The 27,741-nt window shown below is 39.1% G+C and overlaps 2 protein-coding genes across 4 annotated transcripts; one reads left to right on the top strand and one right to left on the bottom strand.

Moving 5' to 3' along the window:
- Positions 1-740: 740 nt before the first annotated feature.
- Positions 741-20,527, bottom strand: FAM227A (family with sequence similarity 227 member A). 3 transcript variants are annotated; one of them, XM_060777052.2, is made up of 16 exons: positions 20,080-20,211; positions 17,922-18,069; positions 16,322-16,407; positions 15,030-15,108; positions 13,084-13,172; positions 12,107-12,253; positions 10,798-10,899; positions 9,343-9,447; positions 8,616-8,739; positions 8,296-8,403; positions 7,922-7,977; positions 6,811-6,889; positions 5,654-5,784; positions 2,786-2,943; positions 1,663-1,812; positions 741-956 (listed from the first exon to the last, which is right to left on the bottom strand). In XM_060777052.2, the coding sequence occupies exons 2-16, from the start codon at positions 18,040-18,042 to the stop codon at positions 830-832; spliced, it is 1,662 nt and encodes a 553-aa protein (XP_060633035.2). In that variant the 5' UTR covers positions 18,043-18,069; positions 20,080-20,211; the 3' UTR covers positions 741-829. The 3 variants fall into 3 exon arrangements, with proteins under 3 accessions (XP_060633035.2, XP_060633034.2, XP_060633033.2); XM_060777051.2 differs by lacking the exons at positions 741-956; positions 1,663-1,812; positions 20,080-20,211 and adding an exon at positions 20,467-20,527 and having other exon boundaries at positions 2,525-2,943; XM_060777050.2 differs by lacking the exons at positions 741-956; positions 1,663-1,812 and having other exon boundaries at positions 2,525-2,943; positions 20,043-20,211.
- A 186-nt stretch (positions 20,528-20,713) lies between these two features.
- Positions 20,714-26,131, top strand: CBY1 (chibby 1, beta catenin antagonist). The gene is made up of 5 exons (XM_060777053.2): positions 20,714-20,819; positions 22,280-22,395; positions 22,889-22,994; positions 23,918-24,033; positions 24,593-26,131. Exons 2-5 carry the CDS (start codon positions 22,318-22,320, stop codon positions 24,671-24,673), a joined length of 381 nt encoding a protein of 126 aa, XP_060633036.2. The 5' UTR covers positions 20,714-20,819; positions 22,280-22,317; the 3' UTR covers positions 24,674-26,131.
- Positions 26,132-27,741: the final 1,610 nt, after the last annotated feature.

Here is a 27,741-nt window from a genome sequence, read left to right as displayed (position 1 = left end):
TGATTTTATAGATTAAGCAGCAAAACACCATGTTTTACAACAAAGCAACAGAAAAAGCAGTTCAATACATGGTAATGTTATGTAGTAATTACTGTATTTACGAATTTAGCATCAAAACATCGTAATGTATTGAAACAGTTGTGGATCCAGGCGGGAGGCAGACTGTGTTGGATAATACAGAACGTTGGATGAGAGAAGGTTGGATAAGTGAGACTCTGCTGTACTGACAATTTAAGATTGTTTCAATGAATCAAAAATTGTTTTACATGAGCATAATATATTTAGTATGTGTGAAAAAAATGTTTTTGAAAGAATATTTGAGATTTTTAAAAACTATGTAGGTCATAACTTGTATACCACCATAGACTATCTTTGTTTTTAAAAAATGAACTATTTCTGTAGCAAACAAAAATACGAAGAAGGCATAATTTTCTGAAACAGAAGCAGAATTAGAAGTTAAAAAGTATGGTAAGGTACCTTTCCAGAGTAAACACATTTTGATATAAGAAACATAAGGTGCCATTGATTCCTCACAAATGCTGGCAACATTTTTTTCTTGGGCTTTTTTAGAATTTTGATTCTTAATAGAAACCACATATCAACTACTGTTTGAGAGCACCATCTTATATTGTCTTTAGGGAACGAATGTTTCAAATCGGCAATATACTTATATAAAATCATTTAAAAATATATTCTTTCTATAAATTAAGACTAAAATTAATTTACAAAAACCAATCTCAAATATTTACAATCTGATTTTAATCAGGGATACTTTAATTCAATTCAAAATAGGAATTAAGAAGTGTTGCAGGCCATATACATTAAACTACTATAACACAAAGGAGACTTTTGAGAAATGGGTTGTAATCTTTTCGGAACTAATCAGTGCCTCTGCACTGAATGACTCCTTCTGCTTTTGGGCCTGTCTTCTTTTTATCTCTTCCTGCATCTCTTGCCTGCAAAAGTGACAAAAGAAAAGATAAAATTTATTACATTTGAAGTCCCTTGAAACTTAAGAAAAAGGAAGAAGGATGAAGAACACAACAACTAAACAGAATCCCAGGTTCTGATTACTTGTGGAGGCAAGTGGAGGGAAAGTTGTGGATTTGTACATGCATTCTCTTTAAAGGTTTTCATACTGAATTTTTTTCAAATGCTGGGAAAATGCTAGAACTGTACAAAATAATATAATGTAGAGAGAAAACAGTGAGATAGAATGGTATAATGATTTCAGAACTGGATTTTGACTCTAGAGACCTGGGTTTTATTCCCTGCTTGGCCATGGAAATCCACTGTGTGACATTGGATGTGTCACATACTCTCAGCTCCAGAAAACCCTGTAACTTATTCCCTTTAGGGTCATTGTAAGTTGGAAGAAACTGGAAAACACAACAGCAGCAGCAGAGGAACAAGTTATGGGCTGTACACAATAAATACACAAAGAAATTTAACTTTTTTTCTGGTCATTCCAGTGTAAAATAATACAAACATAAAAAGGACAGATAAACTGAATTATCAAATTAAGATAATTAGTTGCCACAACCATTTACATTTCAATAGTGTAGAAGAGGATGATAGTGGGAAGGCCTTTTGGGAGTCCTCCTATTTCCCTCATTTGAGATGGGGATGCCAGAAAAAATGCTCAGAAACCTCTTTTAGTACCTGAAAAGTTCTTGGTTAGCCTTAAACTGTTTATCAAAACTCCTCATTTCCTTCCGATTTTTCAGATATGTCCTTCTGAACGCCTTGTGCCTCTGGCAGAGCATATTAAAACCTTCCTTGACCACTTCCGCATAAGTCTGAGCAGACTCTGTGTTTTTTGTGTATAAGGAAAATTCTACTCCAATTATCACAGAAAGCAATTATTAGATTTTAAAAAACAGAAGCAATGTAACAAAATAAAACTTAGTAAAATGTCAGCCCTACCAATATAGAAAATTATGTCTAGGTATTTAATATACACATAAATACAGCCAGCCCCTGAGTTACAAACACTTGACTTGCAAATGGCTCATAGTTACAAATGGGGGTGACACAACAGGAAGTGAGAGAAATTTGCCCCTTTGAAGGGACATTCACTCCTGGAAGAGGTATGAGGGAAAGGCGTCTCCACTGAAGCTTTATCACCAATACAGAACAAGCCAGAAAGTGAGGTGAAATCTTCTGAACAGGGGCACAGACAGCAAAACAAACTCCACAGGAGTGTTAACCCTCCCCTGTGCTTTCCAAAGCTCGAATCTACCTACCTACCTACCCACCTATCTGGAGTTACACTTAAAAATGTACCTGTTCTGACTGACAAACAAATTCAATTTAAGAACAGAACCTATCTTGTTCATAACTTGGAAACTGCCTGTACACTCTTGATTAAGGGTTTGGTTAGGCAAATATTTCAAACACTAAACCCAATGGATGGGACTAGTTAAGTCAACGTTTATTTAAGTCCCAATGAAGCTGTGTATATACTCTAGTAGGGAATGATATCTGAATATAGTAGCAAATAGTTAACTAAATTTTACACAGATTTAAAACCCGATTGAAATCAATAGACTTCAATTAGCTTAACTGAGCAGTAGATTGTGGCCTTTGCTATTAAACAGTCAAATGTAATGCAGACCATGAAGGTTCAGGGCAAGGTCTTATATCTAACTACTTAAGACCACAAACACAGGACTAAGAAATCCAACTCTTCCTTCACTTTGCTTGCATTTCCATTTAACTTGAATGGACCACTAAAGTCATTGAATCTTCATCCTCATTTTCCCTATGTACGCCATAAGGATATGGTATTGGCTTGCAGATTTCCCGCCTAGGCAAGAAGATCTCACATCCTCCCTTTGACAGAGCATGTCGTTTTTCAAGAAAGCGTTCAATTAATGGGCTGCGTCCACCAATATTAAAGCGATGCCAGACGAATTCAGGACCGGGACAGGCTGGGTGTGACTACAAGATAAATGAGAATAATTGTCACTTACATTAAAAAAACGTATTTGGGAATACAGTATTTTACAGCTAAAAAAACTTTCATCATGGGTGAAATCTTTTTACGAATTAAATAATACATTTAAATTTGTGTGAACGACTGGTGATTTCTTGTTTTAGTCTGGCCATTTAATGAAATTGTTTATATGCCTCAGAAATCTGATGTAGGCTCAGCTTGGAGCAGTGGATGGAATAGGGGGAAATACTCAAATAATAGGTATCTGGGAAAGCTTTGATAACTTGAGATTTCTGGAGTCACTTCTTTAAAATCTTCTAAAAATGTTGATGGAAAATATATTCCAGAAGTTTGAATACTTAATGTTTAACATTAAAATAGTCATTAGAATTTGATATCCAATGGTTTTCTTTGATAATAACAGATAATTGTACTATATGATTTGACATGAAAGGGAATTTATCAGATTTGTCTTAAGCAACCACAGTTGTCGCCTTGATGTGTGTTTGCCTGAGAAAAACTCTTCTCATTTGCATTATTGGTGGCTGCATGGCCATGACTACTTTGTTTTTTCCCCCTCAAGCATGCAAATATATGTATATCTGCCTAAGGTTTCTTGAAGCATCATGTTATGAGGTGTGCTAATGCTGATATACTTGTTGCTGTTGTTGTTGTTCATTCGTTCAGTCGTCTCCGACTCTTCGTGACCTCATGGACCAGCCCACGCCAGAGCTCCCTGTCGGCCGTTACCACCCCCAGCTCCCTCAAGGTCAGTCCAGTCACTTCAAGGATGCCATCCATCCATCTTGCCCTTGGTCGGCCCCTCTTCCTTTTGCCTTCCACTTTCCCCAGCATAATTGTCTTCTCTAGGCTTTCCTGTCTCCTCATGATGTGGCCAAAGTACTTCAACTTTGTCTCTAGTATCTTTCCCTCCAGTGAGCAGTCAGGCTTTATTTCCTGGAGGATGGACTGGTTGGATCTTCTCGCAGTCCAAGGCACTCTCAGAACTTTCCTCCAACACCACAGTTCAAAAGCATCGATCTTCCTTCGCTCAGCCTTCCCTAAGGTCCAGCTCTCACATCCGTAGGTTACTACAGGGAAGACCATGGCTTTGACTAGGCGGATCTTTGTTGCCAGTCTGATGTCTCTACTCCTTACTATTTTATCGAGATTGGACATTGCTCTCCTCCCAAGAAGTAAGCGTCTTCTGATTTCCTGGCCACAGTCTGCATCTGCAGTAATCTTTGCACCTAGAAATACAAAGTCTGTCATGGCCTCCACGGTTTCTCCCTCTATTTTCCAGTTGTCAATCATTCTTGTTGCCATAATCTTGGTTTTTTGACGTTTAGCTGCAACCCGGCTTTTGCGCTTTCTTCTTTCACCTTGATTAAAAGGCTCCTCAGCTCCTCCTCGCTTTCGGCCATCAGAGTGGTGTCATCTGCATATCTGAGGTTGTTAATGTTTCTTCCAGCAATTTTCACCCCAGCTTTGCATTCATCCAGCCCCGCACATCGCATGATGTGTTCTGCATACAAGTTAAAAAGGTTGGGTGAGAGTATGCAGCCTTGTCGTACGCCTTTCCCAATCTTGAACCAGTCTGTTGTTCCGTGGTCAGTTCTTACTGTTGCTACTTGGTCCTTGTACAGATTCCTCAGGAGAGAGACAAGGTGGCTTGGGATGCCCATCCCACTAAGAACTTGCCACAATTTATTATGATCCACACAGTCAAAGGCTTTAGAATAGTCAATGAAGCAGAAGTAGATGTTTTTCTGAAACTCCCTGCCTTTCTCCATTATCCAGCGGATATTGGCAATTTGGTCTCTCGTTCCTCTACCTTTTCTAAACCCAGCTTGAACATCTGGCAACTCTCGCTCCATGTATTGCTGGAGTCTTCCTTGCAGGATCTTGAGCATTACCTTACTGGCATGAGAAATAAGGGCCACTGTACGGAAGTTGGAGCAGTCTTTCGCATTTCCCTTTTTTGGTATGGGGATATAAGTTGATTTTTTCCAGTCTGGTGGCCATTCTTGTGTTTTCCATATTTGCTGGCAAATGGCATGCATCACCTTGACAGCATCATCTTTTAAGATTTTAAACAGTTCAGCTGGGATCCCGTCGTCTCCTGCTGCCTTGTTGTTAGCAATGCTTCTTAAGGCCCATTCAACCTCACTCCTCAGGATGTCTGGTTCTAATTCATTCACCACACCGTCAAAACTATCCTCGATATTATTATCCTTCCTATATAGATCTTCTGTATAGTCTCGCCACCTTCTCTTGATCTCTTCAGCTTCTGTTAGGTCCATGCCATCTTTGTTTCTTATCATACCAATTTTTGCCTGAAATTTACCTCCAATGTTTCTAATTTTCTGGAAGAGGTCTCTTGTCCTTCCTATTCTGTTGTCTTCTTCCAGAATAGGAAGGACAAGGAAGGCTGATATACTAGTATACTGATTTGCAAACATCCACATTCAGTGGCGAATGATCGCATGACCTGCTGGCCTTTGTAACCTTCCACCAATAAGTTCAGATCATCCTAACTTCTCCATCAGTTCCAATGCAAAGCTGCTAGTTAGAGACAGCCATACAAAAAAAAAATCCAGAACTCATTTGGATGTTTGGCCAGATTGTGAGATAAAAAAACATTCTGTTTTAGAAAGTAGTTTAAGGGCCAAATAATCAGTTGAGATAAGAATTGTCACAAAGGTCTAGAATTACCTCTCGAGGAATCAAAGAAATCTTCAGTTTCTTTGTTTTTTGTGAGCTCTGCTGTTTGATCCATGAATCCTTCTGCTCATCTTCTTTAAGGTGGTAATCACTTGACACACATTTAGAAAAGGCATCTTCTTCTGAAAAAAAAATCCCACTATTTTGATATGTTAGTCAATTGTGCTGTAAGAATTTAAATAAATATAAGGCTTAAAGTTACCACACAAATGTTTAAGTCTTTACCGCTAAATAAAAAAATTAAATTTCAGAAATGTTATGCAACAAATCAAAACAAATATCCTTACATGGACCAAGTTCAAACATCCTTAATATATAGAAAATCGTTGGATGGAGGATTACAAATACCATATACATTTCAGTTGAAAAAACCTCTCCCATTAATCAATAAAGATAAATACAAGGAATGGGTTGAGATAGAATTTATGTGAGCTCCAGATTTCAAATCAGTTTTTCTTAATATTACCTGAAAGATAAATGACATAATAGATAATCCCTTTTGCCAAATACCTTGATTATCTGCAGTAAATAGAGATAAAAAAGTTCTTCCCACAAACTACCTTCTGATACCTGTCATCATACATCCTTTGTTTTTTTCAGAAAAACAAATAAATAAAAAAGTTCACTCTGAGGTTGGGAAAAACCTGGGCTACACAGGTTATTTGATTTTTTTTCTCCCAAAATAAATGCCCAACTAGACAACATATATGAAACACATTTCCATTCTGTACAGGACTAGTTTCAGATTCATCAAAGTTATATTTTTTTAAGATATAAAGAAGTAATCAAACCAACTCTTACCACCTTGGAGTCTTTAACTGAACCTTTAATTAAATCATAGCAAGGATTTATTGTTCCATGGGAACCTGAAGATGTTCTATACTACCCTTAAAGCAAGTCCATTTATTTCTAACATGGAATAGCTGCATAATATTACCTTCATTGGTATAGCAAACCCAACCAATTGATTCAGGTTCCTTTTCATTTTTCAAAACATGGGATATGCTTTAGTTAGTGTAAAATCTGACAATGTTCAAATCTGAAGAAAATACATTAAATCAATGCTTCTATATTAGCTGGGAGGAATGTTGTGGATGACTCTTTTAGAGGCCACTCTGAATATAATACTTTACTTGTAAATGTGGTACCTTTTTTGGGATGCTGATTTTTTTGCCCAGAAGGTGTTCTCTTGGTCATTTTAGTGGACTTCCCTGGAGATCTGCCCCTCTAAACCAAAAGAAAACGGAAATATTTTATATCAAATTATATGCAATATTTTGTCTTGGTTACAGTGGGAGGCAATAGTGAATCTGGAGAAGTGTGGTTTGTGGACTGGCATAATACAGATTGTGTTGTGTCAGTTCACGAAGCACACAGTAACATGTACTACTCAAGATTCATTTTTCTTTTCAAAGGACTATGTGAACATTGGCATAGCAGCATAGCAGGCGTTATGTTGGCAATTTCTTCTTGGATGTTGGTCTTCAAATCTTGTAGGGTCCTTGGACGGTTCACATAAACACAGTATTTCAAAAAACCCCATAGAAAAAAATCACAAGGGGCCAAATCTGGAGAGCAGGCCGGCCACTCCAAATCCGCTCGAAAAGTAGGCCTCAACGGCAAAAGCACATTCCTCACTGTTCCAACACATGATGGCGATTGAACTGTCTCAGGACAAAACTTTATACTCCTGCCTCTCGAACGAGACCACTAGTGCTCCGCTACGTCTTCAACCGACTGAATGGCACGCATTTTAAAAAAGGAAGTTATGCTGCCTCACCCTGTATAAGTGGATCAATGAACACTATTTATCCTGCTCTGCCTCTGGCTAAAGCAAGTTAACAGCAATGGCTAAGTGCAAAATTTTCTTAAAATAATAGCATTATTTGGGGAGAGGGTCATTGATATGAATCCAAATTCTTGATACTCAGGCAAGATCTTCCTATTCTCCAAGGCATATATAGAATGTATCCCAAGGCTTATATTAATAGCCATATCTCCAGCACAAGTGTGTGAAAATCAATTTATTTATTTATTTACGCCATTTCTACCCCGCCTTTCTCACTCCAGAGGTGACTCAAGGCAGCATTACATACAGGCAACAATTGGATGCCCTAAAACACAATGTACACTTAAATAAATATTAAAATAGAATTTAAAAGTACATTAACACAATTAAAACATTTAAAAACAATACATTAAGAGTTAAATATGTAATCCACGAGCGTAATCCGGGCCATTACAATGGTCATTGTTTACCTTTTGGAATTGCAAAGCACGAGAAAATGTGTCACTAGTAAAGGAAACAGCGCTGCCTATGGAAATAAAAGAGACATGTCGATTGTTATGATCTAGTTCTGCAGGTAATTTTCATTGGATAAATGTTCAGAATTTCATGGTTGTTAGAGGAAAATACTCCACTTAGCACAGACCATATCAAATGTAAAATACCTGCAATGTACATAACGTGTGTTGTGCCATGAAATTTATTGGTAATTTTCTGTTTTCATTGCCAAATACTTGCCCTGTCACCTATGTCTTTAAGACAGGGCCTTTTGTTTAAATTAGTAAACTTAAGTTTTATTACAATTGTACTGCAAAAGGAGGTTATTTGGGGTGGGGGGATCTCTTACCAGTCCTCAACTGTGCCTTTCCTGAGAGCAAATTTTCTCTCCTAGACCGCTCTGGTTCCAGTTTGGAGTAATTCCATTTCTTGTAGCTCCCTGGAGCATGTCGGATGCCTATATTATAGGGGAAATTAGAAGAAAGTTTTGAGAGTGAGCAGCAAAGTACTTACAATGGACTCTTGGTATCCCATGGGGTTTGGTTTGGTCTCCTATAAGATTCTAAGATTCTTAGGATGTGGATGAGATGCTGTGCTTTTTAAAGAGTCTGGAATAGGAAATTCTTCAAGCACTCCATTCACTGATCATAGAGAAGAAGGCCATCTCACCTCCAAACCACTCAGAGAATACATCACAGAGCTGGGCCTTGAATTCTGGGGTATTGAACCAGGACCTTGAGAAACAGTAGCAGAAGCAGGTATACACAGCTTGACTCAATATTGATGGGAAAAACTAAAGTTTCAAGCAAAGAGAGAAAGAGAAAAGATCTGTCAAAACTCTTCCAGCAACTTTGTGTTCATTATTCAAAGACCCAAACCAATATGGTTGTTGCTGCTGCTCTTCCAAACTGTATTTCAGAAGCCCTAGGTGTCAGATGATGATGATGATGATTATTATTATTATTTGTTACCTATCTTATCCATCAACACAAGATTACTGTGCACGATTCATCATACTTTCAGTTCATGCAGAGAACCAGTGAATCCCAGCAGATTGGGGAGGGCAGGGAAAGTATAAATTGCTAAATTGTAGAATGTTCAATACTGTTTGTGGGCTTAATAACCTGGGAAAGATTTGCTGGGGCAAGTTGATTGAGCAACTCCCACTTTCTTCATATCTCCAATATACATTTTGAGTATATACAAGAGAAAGAAGCATAACTTAGGAATTAGAAGTTTGCCATACTTCAAAGTTCTTCCAGTATTTACAAGCTCTAAATGAAAGCATCGCAACATGCTGAAGGTAATGTGTTTTCTTCACAAGGCTATCCAATGCCACTTCCTTGTATGAAGTCTAATACCTGTCTCATCTGTTTTCAGATGTGTACATACTTACTATAAGGATGTGTTCCCGGTTGGAAACCTTGTGGCAGCCCAAGAGAATGCGGGAATAATTTTCTGCAATGCGTTCAAATAAATGTCCTTGAATCTCTTTATTTGGCTATTGAGAGAGAAATAAATGGAAAGGTTAACAAAGAGGCATATCTTTTTACTTAGCATGCCATGGTGATGGGGGCTCAATGGAAGCAGCCTATTATAAGTGAACATGTACTGATAAATGGGGCAGTCTATCTGAAACTTCAACTGGATCAAAATGCAGTTGCTGAGACCATTTACTGGAGTTTACTGCAGAGATTACAGTTCTTCAGTACTGAAAAACATTGTGTGGTTTCTATTCTGCTGTATAGCACTATTAAAAATGCAAATGCTATATGAGTATTAAACTGCATGGACTTAAGTATCCCAAAAATTAATCTATATTCTATATCCCTGCCTTTTTAAATAAATGTAGCTATATTTCAGTATTAATATTCCTAAGTTGTTGTTTAAAAAATAATGTTTTAAACAGCGGCATAGGAACATCAATGTTATACTTTCCTGGACTGTAAGGGTAGAATATGAATAACAGATGTCAAATATGCTACTGATTTCAAAAGAGTGTCTAGACAAGTGGTTCTCAACCTGTGGGTCCTCAGATGTTTTGCCTTCAATTCTCAGAAATCCTAACAGTTGGTAAACTGGCTGGGATTTCTGGGAGTTATAGGCCAAAAAACCTGGGAACCCACAAGTTGAGAATCACTGGTCTAGACATTCACTTAAGGCCTTACTTTTGTAATCTATTATTTCTTTCTACTTTCTACATGATTGTTGTGAATACAAAGGGTTATTTTGAATTTCTTGGTAGAATGGTGGGCTAAAATATAATAAATAAATAAATAAATAGTTCCATTTTGCACCTGGTTGTCCCTGGCTTACTATTTGCACATTTTAAGACCAAAATCAGAAACAATCATGGTGCAAAAGAACTTTAATGGAAATATAAGACATTTAAAGTGAACTGAGTAAATATTCATAACATTATCTAAGCTCTTGCCTTTTGCTACTCTCCTCAGAAAAGGGCATGGTTCCTTTTTAGTACAGTACTCATATTGACTTGTTCATAAGTCAACCCAGGATTTCAGTTTGATTTTTTTTTACTAAAATCTCTAGACTTAGACATGAGTATATAGAGTAAGTTGTTATATTTGACCTAAATCCAGGTATTAGTCTAATTCGAGTATATCCACTGAACTAATTTTGAAAGATGATTCTATGCCTCTAGTTGGAGTTAAGAATAAAAGTCAGGCCTTCATTTCCATCCTCACTCTTTCATTGGTTGACATTTAAAAGTTTTAGTGGAACTAAATGCATCATTCTGAGAAATTCAGAGCTGTCAAAAGCTTAGAGAAACAGAAGTGAAAAGGTATGACCAAAAGAATTTGCCAAAACCCATTTTCAGCTGTTTTCTTACACGATACAGTTGTAGAAACTGCCACCAGAAACTGTCCAGCACAATAGCTCGGATGCATGGAGCACTGAGAAACTTGCGCAGCATTTGAAGTGACCAGCTTGTCTGTAAAGAAATCAAACAACACTTTTACAGAAATTTTCTTTATAAAACAGCAATGGAAATAGTTTTCTTCACTTCCCAGTTTGTATCTTTTTCATCCACAATGCAATCAAATTTCATTAGAGGAGTAAACTAGTAAGATTAGATCACTTTAAATGACAGCACTCCAATTTAAATAAGATGCAGAGTAACTTAAGAAGCCAGAATGTGAATCCAGGGTTTGTGACTGTCAGGAACATTTAAAACTCACAAGCACAATTCAGATATGTTGATTTCAGTCTAATAATTTTATTGGGCTCTACTAGTTCTGGACACTTGTACAGCCTGAAAGGGGTATAACATGGACCAATGAGGTCAGGATCCCAAACACTGCCCACTAAGAAGTAATGATTTAGCTGTACTCCCTCTTTCACTCCTTCTTGCAATGCAATTAAAAAATATCAACTGGAGTTTGTGAACTATCCTTTCTTATTATATTCAAACTGGAAATTGATCCAGGCTTGAACCACAAGCCAAAAAAGGTATCTCTTTCCCTCTCTTGATTTCATATTCTGATATTAGACTACAGTTTTCTACTTTGGGTATAATAGCAAACTGTGCTTTGACAAACAACGGGAGATTTGAATTACAGTGTAAAGAAAGAAGACTGGAAGAGAAGGTGGGAACACACACACATTGCTGTTGGTCAGTCAATAAACCGTTGCACCTTCTTTTGCCCCCCCACCCCAATCAGTAAGCACAGCAGTGCCAGGGAATTGGGTTACATCAGGCTTAGGCAAATTTCGGCCCTCCATATGTTTTGGACTTAAAATAAATGAGATGAGAACCGGCGGTTTGCAAGGTGCAACAAAACATAACCCTTCCACGCACAGGCTGTTAGGCACTGTGAAAGTTGAAGTCCAAAACACCTGGAGGGCCGAAGTTTGTCCATCCCTGGATTACATGATGTTTGGGTTCTTGCAACCTGAATTGTAAGGTTTTCCTCCAAGCAGGTGTGGGACAAGTAACCTTTTAATGAAAAAGGTCTCTAAATATAGCCATTTAGCAATGTCTGGAGTACTCAGTCAGAAAAAAAGATGTGCTAGATGGACACACATGAGCACAAACATAAGCATACACACAAAAGCATGCACACCCATACACAATTCACCCATCCTTCCTAGCCCTTCCAGATTGTCACATACCAGGAGAGTTGAGGATAGCAACATACCTGGGCAACTGATGTTTTTCTCTGGGCCCGAATCACCTTCTCCAAAATGTCATCTAGCTCTACCCCATTTGGCAGTGGTGTTGTTTCTTCATGAGAGTATCCTGGGTACTCAAACAACTCCACCAGTTTATCTGTTTCGACCATAACCTAAAGGCAAATAATGGATGAGCAATGTAAAAGACTCACATTCCAATGCAAAAAGCAAGCCAACTTCAACCTCTTGACGTTCCAATATTTGTGTGATTCTACTGTGGAAGAATTTCCAGGAAAAAATGAATACTCTGTTTGTGTTTTCTGCACCATCAGGTTGTTCTTTATCACTTACAAATCTGGGGCCATTTTTTTTGTCGTGTCAGGAGTGACTTGAGAAACTGCAAGTCGCTTCTGGTGTGAGAGAATTGGCCATCTGCCAGGACATTGCCCAGGGGACGCCAGGATGATTTGATGTTTTTATCATCCTTGTGGGAGGCTTGTCCCATGTCCCTGCATGAGGAGCTGAAGCTGATAAGAGGGAACTCATCTGCCTCTCCCCGGATTCAAACCTGCAACCTGTGGGTCTTCAGTCCTGCCGGCACAGGGGTTTAACCCACTGTGCCACCGGGGGCTCATCTGGGGCCATGACTGCTCTAGAAAGCATTACATTCAGTATCATCTTTCCAATTGAGCATGTGTACAACAGCCAAGAACTATAGATACAAATACCAGGAGCTCAAGCAACACTTGTACGATCTGTTTTCTCTCCATTTAATAGCAATGTTATTCCAACAGAGCAAGAAGGGCACTATGGGAATGCTAACTACGAATACAACACAAATGCAGCAGTAATGATAGAAATGTTTAAAGCAGTCTGAGCCAGCATGGCTTCTTCAATGAATATTCACATCATTCTGAGCTCAAAGTCTATGATCATTTTGAATCATGCTAACCCAAATATGCACAAAAGCAAAGGACTCCTGAAACCTGAAATAGTACCGTACCTTTTTAAGAGCAATTTTTCTTGGAGATATTGGAGAATTAGTCTCTGAGCTATGGCTACTCAACTTTTGTGTCCCCTTCTGGTCTTTCTCTGTAAATTAAGTAAAAGGTAGCCACACTGAGCATATGAATAGGATCTCCAGTTATAGCAATGGAATTGTTAAGTGAAAAAACTGGGATTGTGGTTTGAAATTATTCACCATCTGCAAAATGCTAATTAAAAATGTTGCTTATACGGGTATATCTCAATTAACAACTCTCGGACAATGAAGCTCTTTTTACACCCTTTTGATGGGAGCCTACTCCAGCCCCTCTTTTCCGCTCTTCTGGAAGTTTTCTACAATATTGGCATTGGAAGGGTGATGAAGGAAGCCTGAAGAAAAATAGACTTTCATTCTTGAGTTGCAGCAGTATGTCTGCAGTAAAGTGTGCAATAAAGCTTGGTCTAGAGACTTTCTACTCTAGGCTAACCTATTGTAACTGTGTGTGGTTGTGTACAAGTGAGATAAACTGCTATCTCCAGAATAATTTCCTGAGCATATGTGAAAAGCAAAACAGAAAGAACAAGGGAAAGAAGATTAGTATGCCACACCGGCTATACTTGAATACTGAAAAAGCATAATCATCTGAGCCCCCAGTGGTGCAGCAGGTTAAACAGCTGAGCTGCTGAACTTACTGACCGAAAGTTCGGTGATTCGAATCTGGAAAGCGGGGTGAGCTCCCACTGTTAGCCCCAGCTTCTGCCAACGTAGCAGTTCGAAAACATGCAAATGTGAGTAAATCAAAAGGTACTGCTCCAGCAGAAAGGTAACAGTGTTCCATGCAGTCATGCTGGCCACATGACCCTGCAGGTGTCTACGGACAACCCTGGCTCTTTGGCTTAGAAATGGAGATGACCACCACCCTCCAGAGTCTGACCCGACTAGACTCAATGTCAAGGGGAAACCTTTACCTAATCATCAAAAAAGGAAATCATAAGAAAAATGGAGGCTGATGAAGGGGAAAGAATCGATCCAAGATGCATTTTGGAAGAAGCTTTCAATTTTTTTCTAGAATGTTTTTAGTTATTTGTGCAAGGTTTACTAGATCTGGTTGTTTCATTTCTCAAATGTATATTGTTACCGTAATTTTGAAGAAAATTAGCAACCTATTCCTGTTCTTTCATGTTATTTCTACACATGTTACTGTTAAAGAAGTGGACTCAAGGAATAAATTTACCTCATTAACTGAGGTCCACTTGTATCTACAAACTCTCATAATTTGTGTTGAAGGTAAACCTTTAATGCAAGCCATTGTATCTCATTTAAGTGAAGTAATCTAGATGTTTACACTACAATGTGAAACTTGTGGTGTCGGTAGCAAGTATGATAATGTAAAATGGGATTTACACCCTGGTACATAAACTCAGGATGTGTTTGAATGAGGAATTTATTTGCATTCAGATATAAAACTATAGTTTGGTATTACCAGCATATCTTAAGCTATGCAAGCTTGCAGGAAATGTGATGTACTTTGCCATCACCTGTTATCATATTGTGTCAGAATTCTTCATAAAATTATTTTCTCTGCAGAACCCAATGGAGTACATAATTTTGTCTGGACTAATTGTAAATTTATTAATCCTCACTTCTGACAAAAGAAATTGGTTTAGAATTGGTTTTGGATTGAAGGAAGAGTTTGGTGTCATCAGCATACTGGCAGCAATGTACACAGAAGTCTATTATGTGAAGATGGGTCAGGAAGGCAGACAAACAACTCTAAAGCAAAAAATTGCCTTCTGCAGGGAAAGAAGTTCAAACCATAGTATGTTTAGTACAAACCGCAAACCTGTATGACATCTGAAATGAGCCAATGACAAGTTGGGAAATTAGAACTTAAAATTATATTATAATTAAAACTTTGGAAGATTTTAGAGCAATGTTTCATTGTCAAAGGTAGTTATGCTTACCTGTTATTTTGCTCACCCCTTTCCCTTTTTTAACACCCCTTTTCAGGGCACGTTTTTTCAGTGCTGTATCATCAATCACCTTGAAAGACAAAGTAAGAGACAAGGATGGTTACACGCTAATTTTCTATAAACTACTAGAAAGCAACATCTTTGTGGCAGATTGGAAAAGCAAAGGTATATAGGTCCGACCTACACTGACCATTTAATGCAGTTCAAAACTGGTTTGAAACTGCAGTAGCTAGACATGCCCACAAAAACACATGAACGAAGCCCTCAATGTGCATTAGGGCTCCATGGTTTATGTAACCACCATCCAGGTCTCAAACCGGTTCCAGGATTTTCTATGTATGGTGATCATTTGTACAGAGAAACCACTTTCACCAATACCAGTTTGAAACTGACTTAAGCGGTAGATTTGTCCATAGAAAGATATTAATTGTCTTGTTGTTTTCTAATTCTTGTTACATGAAATCCTATCCAAGGCCAAGAAATTTTCAGGATTGTCACAGTATAATCCTCGTCCAGCAAGGAGCCTGTAATTCTAACTAGATATAACTAGGAAATTGAGAACAGTGAGCTCACATCTGAATAAATATGAATAAAATGACACCACACACCCATTTCTTCTTTTTTCTTTCTTTCACACTTCCTACATTTTTCCCACTACATTCCCATTTCCCCGCTCCCCTTGAACAAGCTGTTCAAGAAATTTGGGGTTTAAATTAAAAATATAAGTGCTTCGTTCATACTGTACATACACTGGACACCACTAAAGGACTGTTAAAGGCCACTGATTTAAAATGAAAAATGAAAATACTAAAACTTCTTCCATTAAAATCATCTTAGCTGAAACCATGTCCTCAATTTTGCACTTTCAAACATTTTTTCTTTTGGTCAAGCTTAAAAAAGCATGCATGTCTACAAGACGAGCACAGTATGTATACTCTGATAATAATCTGCTGGATTTTGTTTGAAAACTGACTGATATAAAAAGATGGGCACCACCTTTACCTGACATCTAATTTTGCTGCCTGTATATGCATGTGCAAAAGCTTGGAGTATTTAGATATAGGGTACTTGGTGAAAAGGTAACATATGCTAGAACCACGCAACTACAAAGATACCAACATTTGACTTCTCTTCCACTTAACAATATGACATTAATTTCCACTTGTCAGAAAGGCTAAGAAACTAAAAAAACAAAACAAAAAAACAACCATACTTTGCCTGAAAAAAAAAAAGAATTAGAAAACCTTGAGATTTCTTACACAGTATGTTTCAATGACACTTACTACATCGCTACTGTCATATCTTTTCAGTCCCAATTCTAAATGAGCAATTTTCTTGTTCACTTTTGAAATACTGCCAATGACATACACTAAACAGTTCTTGGTTAAGGAATCTTCTGATACATTCTGAAGATGGATTTAAAATTTTCATATTACTATTCTTACTGCTTTTTTCTTTTTGCTTGCTTCTTTTAATAGTCTATATTAGTCACTACTAGCCATCTTAAAACTACATAACAATTAAGATCTGGTACTTCAGATTTCCTTTAAATTAGTGGTTCTCAACCTGTGGATTCCCAGATGTTTTGGTCTTCAACTCCCAGAAATCCTAGCAGCTGGTAAACTGGCTGGGATTTCTGGGAGTTGTAGACCAAAAAACCTGGGGACCCACAGATTGAGAACCACTGCTTTAAACCCCTTCTGATCTCTTTCCATTCTTTTCCATGTGCTTTTAGAGTGCAAGACTGTGGCTTGCTTTTATTACTCTGTATGTCGCTCTGGAAGCTTTATCATCATATCATTATCATTATAGTTATACTCGCTTTATGTCTCTAGGTGACTCAAAGCGGCTTTTGGATGAAGACCAAAGAGTAAATGCTCCAAGAAGATACATTTTTACAGATTTGTAATAATTAGTATTATCATGAGGTAGAAAGGTGATTGCATGGATAGACAGAACAATGACCTAGACTCAGTCTCCTGTTCTATATACTCAAATATTTACTGAACAAATTTTAATCATATATTAAAAAATACAGGCTATAGGTCTGTTTGTATAACACAAGAAGGGCTTCATGATAAGCTAAGTACATTAGTGTTTTTGTTGTAGGAACATAATCCTATGTCTTCTGGAAAGAGAAGGAAAACTTTAGGAAATGTAACCAGTAGCTTTTCCTTCAAATGCTAGACAGACTCTGTGACTGGGGGTGTTTTCTTTTTATAATTTTTGTTGAATTCACTGGTGTCCATTTGATAGCTCATGTAATGGTCCACAAGTAGCTCATTGCTTGGTTCACTGCTGATTTCTTACCATGTCCTATATCAAATGCTCAGGGTTAACATTATTTGTTTGCCTACATTGGCTTGACAGTTTTGCAGGGCTGGTTAACATTATTTTTATTTTTTATGACTAACAATCTAGGATGGCTTAAGATCTTCCCAAATTTATATCATAATTTCTTGAAACATGGGTAGAAGAAACACCAAATAACTATTTGTATAGCAGTAGTCATCTTTAATGTAAATCAGAAGTAAAACATAATGGTTGAGGATACAGCAGCTAGTTTTGGTGAATAAACATGCAAAGTAATGAAAACACAAAATATCATAAACAGAATGATTCCTAGGGTTTTTTTGGCAGGTATTCTATGAAAACAAACAAATTCATTATTAACTCCCAGCCCCTTGGTTCTCATATGGAGTTGTGGAAAGACACATTATGGTAAACACTAGATCTAAAAGCACAAAACTACAAGATGCCGCAATTAGATGTGCTTTTCTAATTTTAGAATTTCAAAATAAATTTCAAAATGAAATAAAACAGATATGTACATGTACACAAGAATTATCTTTATTAAACATTTACCATGGGAACAAAGGATACAGCGTGGTTTATCATCTAATTTACAAAGGAGGGGATTACTTTTCCTTACTTGGGTTCCTGATGGAAATGTCAAAAATCCCTTTAAAGGACTCACAAAAGATTCTGTATTTATAAGCTCCATCTTTCCTCTTAAAATAAGAACTAAAGCCTAAGGAGAGAAATGACATATTTCCATTAAGTCCGTATTTTCATACAGTCTCTCACAGCAAAACACAATCACTGTTGGATAAAATTTACAAATCCTGATTAACCTGGTTTGCTTTAAGCTATCGTGCTATTTTATGATTCCTCATATTGACCTCACAACCTCTGAGGATGTCTGCTATAGATGTAGGCAAAACATCAGGAGATAATGCTTCTGGAACACGGCCATACAACCCGAAAAACTTACAGCAACCCAAAAAGTGTGCTCTTTGTAATTTGGCCAAAAAAAAAAAGGGGTGAGCATTACAGTGACTGCCTCCTTAGGATTCCTTGTTTAGAACCGAAAGTGTTAGAACAGCAAAGTTTCCAGCAATGGAAAAGGAAAGCTTGGGGTGCTCTGTGCTATGGAATGAATGCACTATAACTGCTCTGCATCAATGCTATGGAATGCTCTCAAGCCTGGCCTAGATTATTGTTTGGTTCCATGAATTAACATTCCTATCTAGCCCCGAGAGGCTAGGTCATTTGTCAAACTGTCCTGCGATACGGAGTTCATTGATGAAGTTGATGCTAGTTTTGGGAGAGCAAGATGTGGCACAGAAGGGAGCTGGATGACAAATCCCCGGTTCCTCGCAGATGGAAAGATGTCCTTTTTTGTTGGGTGATCCAGTATGTCCATTGTTCTGGATGGCCTGGCCATCAGCCCTCCGAGATCCGGATAGATAGAGCCATTTACTTATATATACATACATATAGGGAATGAGAAATGGGGTAAGGGAGCATACACAGAGCTGTGTGGCTTCGAGGCCTGTGAAGAGAGAAGGCAGCATTTCTCAACCTGGGGGTCGGGTTCCCGGGGGTGGGGGGCGGTCATGAGGGAGTATCATAGGGGTCGCCAAAGACCATCAGAAAACACAGTATATTCTGTTGGCCATGGGGGTTCTGTGTGGGAAGTTTGGCTGAATTGTATCATTGGTGGGGTTCAGAATGCTCTTTGATTGTAGGTGAACTATAAATCCCAGCAACTACAACTCCCAAATGTCAAGGTCCTTTTCCCCAAACTCCACCAGTGTTCACATTTGGGCATATTGAGTATCTGTGCCAAGTTTGGTCCAGATACATCATTGTTTGAGTTCACAGTGCTACAGTGAACTACAGCTCCCAAACTCAAGGTCAATGCCCACCAAACCCTTCCAGTATTTTCTGTTGGTCATGTGAGTTTTGTGTGCCACCTTTGGTTCAATTCCATCACTGGTGGAGTTCAGAATGCTCTTTGATTGTAGGTGGACTATAAATTCTAGCAACTACAACTCCCAAATGGCAAAATCAATCTCCCCCACAACCCCACCAGTATTCAAATTTGGGCGTATTGGGTATTTGTGCCAAATTTGGTCCAGTGAATGAAAATACATCCTACATATCAGGTATTTACATTATGATTCAGAACAGGAGCAAAATTAGAGTTATGAAGTTGCAACAAAAATAATGCTGTGGTTGGGGGTCACCACAACATGAGGAACTGTATTAAGGGGTCACAGCCTTAGGAAGGTTGAGGACCCCTGGTCTAAGGGGAAGTCACGTCAGCCCCCCAAAGTCGATCAAAGTTCATAAAGTTTGGCAAGAGTTTATAAAAGTACCCATAAAGTTCATAAGAACTCATAAATGTTCATGGGGGGTGCATGGAAGTTCAGGGACTGAGTAGTCGGAGTCCATTAACAAAAACAGGAGGAGAGATAAGGGATTATGGGATCATTCCAGCCTGATGTCCTTGGCAAAACTATGAATTCCCTGATTTTGAACTATCTTTTACAGAGTCCTGGGGGGGGGGGGGGGGGGGGGGGTTGTGGGTCACCTCCGATCACAGTTTTATGAAGTCTTGAGCCTTGTTTGTCAAAGAACGCTGATGCCTCGACAAACTACAAATTCCAGCATCCCACAGCATTGACTCAGGGCAATTAAACCAACACACACACATACATAAGACTTTGATAAAGAGGAATAGAAGAGAATATACAACTGTGTGGCTTCGAGGCCTTGGAAGAGAGAAGCTTCCTTCCTTTCCAGGCAGGAGAACCGCTTCCTTCGTGGTTCTAATCCTCGATTACACCGTTCAGGCTCTCTTTCAGGCCTATGCTACTCTGGGCCGGAAGTGGGGAACGTTCGGGCCACGTTCTGCCGGCTTCCTTCTATCACCATGGCAACCCTATGCGTGGATAAACCATTTATATCCCTCGGGAAAAAGTAAACAGAAGCGGCTTATTACCATTCCTATATTAACTATGTGGATTAATGTCTTCTTTAGCCCAGCCACTGAGGATGACATTATTCTCTGTTGTTTTTAAAAGTGCTTTCCTTCTGAAAACACCCCCCCCCCCCGGATATAACAATGGTACAGTCCTACCTCAGAGACTCCCCTTCGCTCCTTCTTTGGCGGCGGGTTGGGACGCTACCATTCCATGAACTTAGAAGGGTAGACTTTTCGATAGGTGCTCGATTCGTCGTCGAATTTCTACCCTCAAAAGAAGTGGTTAGTTATTTTCAGGTTTATACAATTTTTTGTTAGTGGTAAAGATTCGGGTTTTTTTTTAAATTACCGACGGTTCTTTTTGTCGTAAGTTGGAATCGTCGTTCACCCCTCTCCCGTAAATGGTCTCGCCTGCTGTGGGACGCGTCCCCGGGGTACCGCTGGCCGCGGAGTTCTAACAAATCGGGTGGAAGTGCGCATGCGCCAACTGGTCTAAAGGCTATAACGGGGTAAGGAGATCCATTTGGCTACTGTTGGGTGTGATGGACCCCTGTTTGGGGGGAGCTTTGGGCTAGGAACTTCCTAGCATCCCACATTTTTCATTCTTCTCCCTATATTATTATTTTCTGCCATAATTATATGTATAGTAATAATCATAATGTATTGGACTACCTTCCCTTTGATGCTTGCAGTGATGGGAGTTGTAGTCCAACACATTAAGGGGACTCTCTGTGGTGCTGTCTCTTGAGCAGAATATCTGGTTTCCACTAGAGACAATAGAAAAGTGGATGATGGTACTTGGGATTTAGGGTGCATCTGCACTGTAGAATTAACGCAGTTTGACACCACTTCAACCACAATGGCTCAGTGCAGTGGGATCTTGGGAGATGCATCAATTTCACAGTGTAGTAGATGCACCCATTGACAAGATTATTCAGCCTTGCTACCTAAATACCTTAAACTTATGACTGGTTAAAACAGGCCTGGACCAATTTGGAACCTCCAGGTGTTTTGGACTTCAACTCCCACCATTCCTAACAGCCTCAGACCCTTTCCTTTTTCCCCTCGGCCGCTTAAGCTCACCCCATCTTTATGCTGGGAAAAAAGTAAAACACACAGTGACTGCCCCAATCCTCTTTCCCGAGCCTCCTTTCAATCCTCCTCTCCGGATCCTCAGGCTGTTCTCTTGGCAAGAGAAAGAGGGTGAGACAGGTGGTGGCTGAGAGTGCTCTGGAGGGCTCTAATCTACTGCGTGCCTTCCTCCCTCGTCTTTTTGGCATAAGGATGTGGCGGGCTACCATGTCCTTATGCCAAAAGGACAAGGAAAATGAGGAGGGTCTGAGATAATTGCTCAGGCGACCACATCCGGCTCCCGGTCCTTAGTTTGTCCATGCCTGTAATAGTGTCATAAAAACATACATCAATAACAATAACAATACCAATTAACATAAGACAACATTTACAAAAAATAGGAAAAAACCCAACTCAATTTAAATAAAATAATCAATAAACACACATCAATAGCTGCTAATTAAAATGGGCAGGACAACCACATTGAATCCCCCAGCCACAAAACAAGTCAAAGTAAAGTAAAAGACTAATGGCTGTGTAAAACTACAATTCCCATGATTCTATATAGAATTGAGCTATGACAGTTAAAGGGGTATCCAACTGCATTGTTTCATTTTCTGATGCTTCAATGTACACAAACTTTGTTTTATGTACAAGTATATTACAAATCCTGTATAAAACTACTTTTAGGTTATGTATATAAGGTATAAGTGAAACATTAATAAGTTTTGCATTTAGACCTGGGGCCCACTTTTTATGATAGTACATGTATGCAAAAACAGGTATTTCAAAATTTGAAATCCAAATCCATTCTGGTCCCAAGCATTTTGGATAAGGGATATTCAACCTATATGAGAATTTTAGGAGGTGAACTTTGCTTCTGTTACTTTCTCACTAGATTAGGTAACCGGAGAAAGGATTTAAGGCTGAGAAGCCATGCCTCTTTTTGGAAACACATTCAGTCCGAAGAAGACTCCACCGAGAAAATCTGCTTCACTTTCCAATCTGCACTCGGTGAGTTCTTGCATCTGGGACAGGAATGGGCAGATCCATATCCAAAATAGATGCTTAGAGTGGCACTGTAGACTTTCATAAAGGAAAGCTGTACAGAGCAATATAGTTTTGAAGAGACTGTTGAAGACTATAAGCTAAAGATACAAACTGAAAAGTTTTAAAGTTTAACTTGATAAAAAATGTACCTGTATATTTAAATACATGAAATTGTGAGTAAAACAGTTTATTTTAAAGATGTCTACTTGAACCTTTGTCTGCTGAGAGCATCAAATAGAAACAAGATATTTACGTGTCCAGTGATCATCCATTACCCAATAAACTAAAGGAACACTCCTGAAACTCTGCTATCCAATAGGTTATGATCCCAACAGGTCATAATCCCCAGTAGGTTATGATCCTAACAGGTCATAATCCAATAGTCCAATACTTTTGGCCCAGAGAGGAACAGAAATGAAATATTTAATAAAGTGGTGTGTTGGCTTTCTCCCTACAGCTGGACCGATCTACCCGTGAGATTGAGCTGGGACTGGAATATGGCACTCCTGTCATGAGTCTTACTGGACAGAATCTGAAGTTTGAGAATGGCCTGTGGATAGCAGGTGAGAGGAAGCAGACATTTTGTAAGTCAAGCGACAAAAGCAATCAGATCCAAGGTCTTGCTTCTCCTTTCCAGGTCCTCAGACATTACAGCCACTGTCTGGTGCTCTCTCTCTTTCTCTGTACCTTTGAATACTTACTCTTAGGTCAGGGATGGGCAATGACCTCAGAGAGAGAGGCTGCACGTTTCTGATTGAACACAGAAGGCTGTGCCCATCTTTTTGTTTTTTTCAAAATGTTCATCACATCATCTAATTTCAGCAACTGAAACACTGAGTCAAGAATGAAATTTACATCTAGTTTTGGAAAAAGAAAGCCTCTTCTGGGCCCAAAAGGAGGGAGGGAGGGGGCTACAAAACAACGATATTGCCTTCTCTGTCCCCCACAGAGTGTGCAGGCCATTTTTAAATGTTAAACACATTTAAATTCCCTTAAACATTGAGGTGGGGAGCCTTGAAGGGTGACAAATGGCCTTTAGGGTTTAATGTAGAACATAGGCCCCATTTCCCCACTTTCGCTTTAGGTTTTATTGATCTCAGCTATTTTAGGGCCAGGTGTGAGATTTGCGTTGTTGTCTTACGGCCCTTCCCCACAGCCATATAACCCAGAACATCAAGGCAGAAAATCCCACAATATCTGCTTTGAACTGGGTTATCTGAGTTCACACTGCCATATATTCCAGTTCAGAGCAGATAATGTGGGATTCTATTCAGCTGTGTAGAAGGGGCTTCTATTAACTTGGTTCTAAGTTTTTCCTTGTTCTATCAAACCTCATTATACTGATTTCCTTCTTGAAAGACATCTGACACATCCTAGCATGTCTGGGCATTTGTAGCATTTGGTTACTATTGGCCAAAACAGGGCCACACCTTGGATGTCTCGATTGTAATGTGGGATGGTTTTAGTGCCAGTTTCTGCCTTCCAGAATCATTAGGGAGCACTGGGGACCACCGGGAGACACAGCGCCTTCGCAAAAGGAACCAGCAGCTGGAAGAGGAGAATAATCTACTACGGCTGAAAGTGGACCTTTTGTTGGATATGGTGAGTAGGGGACCATTTGCTTCTGTCTTTTATTCTGTTACATGTATTAACAATGCCTGGATGTTTATGCCATCATCAGTACAGCTTTGTCAGTGGTCTGTAGTAGCATTTGAATTCCAATATAACTATCTCATGTAAGTACAATTTTAATTTCAGATAAATAGTTGCCCAAAAGATAGCTCTCCTCTGCGAATACATAAACTGCAAAGCAATGTTAGATGTTTTCTGAAGGGCATATTTTAGTACAGAGGGTGACAGTTGGGTCTGGTATTCTATATTAACTGAGAATCAGATTTGCTCCAGAACAAATCCAAAAGCTCTTTGGATGATGCATTGATGTGGAAATAACCAAGAGTCTTGTGATACCTTAAAAGCTAAAATCTTTTGTTTGGCTTAAGCATTTGTGGACAGCAACCCATTTGTTCCTTTAGAAACTGATGTTAGAAAAAGGTGATGAAGTAAAGCTTTCACAAGAAAACAAGAAAAATAATATATCTTTTCCAAGCACAAATGCACCACAGGAAAATGTCATGCCACTGTCATTTTGCTTTGTGTTTAGCTTTCTGAGACAACTGCAGAGTCCCACCTCATGGAGAAGGAACTGGAAGAATTGAAAAATTACAGTCGAAGGAGAAAGTGAACAGCAGGATAGAAGATGGGGAAGGAAAGAGCAAGAGAATCTGGCCAAAAGGAACTACTCCAAGAAACAGTGAGGCCACATTTGCCTTGGAAGGCCTGGCTGTCCTTGTCCTCAGAGGATATATAGCCAAGATCCCAAGAGAAATATATTAAGAAGTTCTCCAGTCTTGTCAGGAGGCAGTCGTTCCTTTTCTTCCTTCTGAAGCTTCTATCCAAATATAATTGAATATATCTTTGCAGCACACTTTTACTCAGGTCAATTGCTAGTGAACTACTTAATAATAATGAATGTGTGTCTCTCTCTACCCAAAGCCAATACAACAAATACTTCTGGAGTGTGGATATTGAATAAAAGAGGAGAGCACAGTCACAGCTTATATCTCTATGATCTTATTGGCTACGTTTAGATGATCACGTTCTGGTTCATTAAATTAGAATATGCAGACATAAGACACATATGCCTACAATTCTAGTGTAGCCAAATTCCCTACTGTTTGTGCAAGGAACAACATACCGTAGGTCAGATAATTGGATATAATCACAGCTTTTCTTATCTAAACCACAGTTAAAAGCTTCCAAACAAGCCAGAACCAGAAGTCAACTGTAAACCACAGTTTAAAGTAGGATAGGAATTGTGCAGCCTTCCAGACATTGAACTATAGATCCCAGCACTTTCACGATTGGTTATGCTGGCCACTTTTGATGGGACCTACAGTCCAACAGTATCTGGAAGGGCCACACAATTCCTAATCCTGGTTCAAAGTATAGACATGACACAAAATAAAGTCCATATTCTGGGCTTGTGATAACTTAGTTTACTAGGCCACTACTGATGGTTTACCATGATGTCTGTATAAGACCATTGTCATAACATATATTTCAGACTGACTTCTCAATGAATTCTCTTGAGTGTCTCAAGGGCCTAGCTGTGAACTTGAGTAGTGAGACTGAACTTGATAGACTTCTAGTTTTGTAGGACCGGTTAGCTAAATTGTTTGTACCTGAGATGAGCATAAATAACATAAAATATCTTGATACCTATTTTAAAAGTTACATACCATAGTCAGTTTATAATCTGACTATAGTATAACTGAATTTCAGTTGTGTTTATTGCAAAATTGACTGAAGTACAGGATTACAACACAGAGCAGAAATGTGAGATGTCTGCTCAATTTGGTCTGATTTCTTTCCTGTTCTCTCGTGTTCCAGTGCTGTTTATAAGTAAGAATAGATTATTCCTATTTATAGTTGGCCTTATTATAATACCGATTCAGTCATTTTCCTGTGTTGTAGTTTGTTTTTTTGGTCTTGGCAAAAAAACAAAAACAAAAAACAACTCCTTTTGGGTATTTATATATGTTTTTATATTCTCTTCAATTCATATGACTGTGATGTAGAATGTTGGAATTAAATTGCTTTGTCTATTTTTATATTTTTGAAATAAAATTATTACATTGTTTTTGTTGTTTCATTGTGTGTATATTTTATTGCATATTCAGGTGATTTTTTAAAAAATAGAAAACACCAGTTGTTTTTAAAGAATAATGTATAATCGTCAATGGCCTACAACTGCAATGCAGCTGGATGCCACTTTGCCATGGCCCAATGCTATGCCATCCTGGGAGCTGTCTTACAAAGCCTCTAGCCTGCTCTGCCGGAAAGTGCTGGTGGTGCCCCCATGAAACTATGACTCCACAGCACTGAGCCATGGCAGTTAAAGTGGGGTCTAATTGCATTAATTCTACAGATGAACCCTGAATCACCATCATCGGCGATCACTCGTGTCCGAGTACGATTGCCTTCTAAGTAGGGTTTTGGCGGTAGGGCCATAGGTGACTGTAGAGACCTATTCTTAATCTGCATGTTCTTCCATAGTGAGGACATTGATTTTCAGGTGGAGGGCAGTCCCGGTCAGGATTAGTTTGGTGCACCTTCCTCTTGACACGTTTCTTCCTTTTGGTTCCAGGAGCTGAGTGTGACATCTGTAGACAGTCCATGTTTCGCAGGCATATAACAGGGTTGGAAGGGACAATAGCTTTATAAACAAGCATCTTGGTCTCCCTATGAATGTCCTGATCCTCAAACACTCTGTGCTTCATTCGGAAAAAATGCTGCACTCGCAGAGCTGAGACGGTGTTGTATTTTAGTGTTGATGTTGACTTTTGTGGAGAGGTGGCTGCCAAGCTAGTGGAAATGACCAACGTTTTCTAACATTACATCATTAAACTGTATTTCTAGCATTGCAGAGGGATTGGCTGGTGACTGCTGGAAGAGCACTGTGGTTTTCTCAATGTTCAGTGATAGACAATGCTTCTTGTATGCTTCTGCAAAGAAATGTAGAGTGACTTGCAGGTCGTCTTCTGCATAAGTACAGATTACATTAACATCAACATATTGGAGTTCTATAATGGATGTTGTTGTGACCGTGGTTTTGGTTTTGAGTCTGCTGAGGTTAAATAGCTTACCACCTGTCCGACAGGTGATTTCCACACTGGTGGGAAGCTTCCCATCAACAAGGTGCGGAACCATAGCGATGAAGATGGAGAATAAGTAAAGGTAAAGGTTTTCCCTTGACATTAAGTCTAGTCGTGTCCGACTCTGGGTGGTGGTAGTCAGCTCCATTTCTAAGCCGAAGAGCCAGCGTTGTCTGTAGACACCTCCAAGGTCATGTGGTTGGCATGACTGCATAGAGTGCCGTTACCTTCCCACTGAAGTGGTACCTATTGATCTACTCACATTTGCATGTTTTCAAACTGCTAGGTTGGCAGGAGCTGGGGCTAACAGTGGGAGCTCACCCCGCTCCCTGAATTTGATCTGCCAACCTTTCAGTCAGCATGTTCAGCAGCTCAGCGGTTTAACCCGCTGCACCACCGGGTGCTCCTAGAAACTTACTTAGGCGATCCCTCATAGCTCGAGGATGATGGTCCTCCAGATGTGGTATCTTGGCGGTGGGTCCGTAGGTGTGTTTTTATGATTAATGTGTTTTAATGATTTTTACTGTTTTAATTGTAACCCTTGTTGTTTATATGTTGACAGCATCACTTGATTCTTATGTGAGGCCGCCCTGAA

The sequence above is a fragment of the Anolis sagrei genome, chromosome 5 (genome assembly GCF_037176765.1).
Source record: "Anolis sagrei isolate rAnoSag1 chromosome 5, rAnoSag1.mat, whole genome shotgun sequence".
Taxonomy (NCBI): Eukaryota; Metazoa; Chordata; class Lepidosauria; order Squamata; family Dactyloidae; genus Anolis; species Anolis sagrei.
The sequence above is the reverse complement of the archived record's forward strand: the minus strand, read 5'-3'. Positions and strand labels throughout refer to the sequence as shown.

Excerpts from the sequence above, each read along its gene's own strand:
- CBY1 (XM_060777053.2), top strand. The coding sequence starts at position 22,318 with ATGCCTCTTTTTGGAAACACATTCAGTCCGAAGAAGACTCCACCGAGA. Across the intron at positions 22,396-22,888 it reads CACTTTCCAATCTGCACTCG|CTGGACCGATCTACCCGTGA; the intron begins GTGAGTTCTTGC and ends TTCTCCCTACAG. Across the intron at positions 24,034-24,592 it reads TGGACCTTTTGTTGGATATG|CTTTCTGAGACAACTGCAGA; the intron begins GTGAGTAGGGGA and ends CTTTGTGTTTAG.
- FAM227A (XM_060777052.2), bottom strand. The coding sequence starts at position 18,042 with ATGGAGCTTATAAATACAGAATCTTTTGTGAGTCCTTTAAAGGGATTT. Across the intron at positions 13,173-15,029 it reads AGGGGTGAGCAAAATAACAG|AGAAAGACCAGAAGGGGACA; the intron begins GTAAGCATAACT and ends CTTAATTTACAG. Across the intron at positions 10,900-12,106 it reads GAAAAACATCAGTTGCCCAG|ACAAGCTGGTCACTTCAAAT; the intron begins GTATGTTGCTAT and ends ATTTCTTTACAG.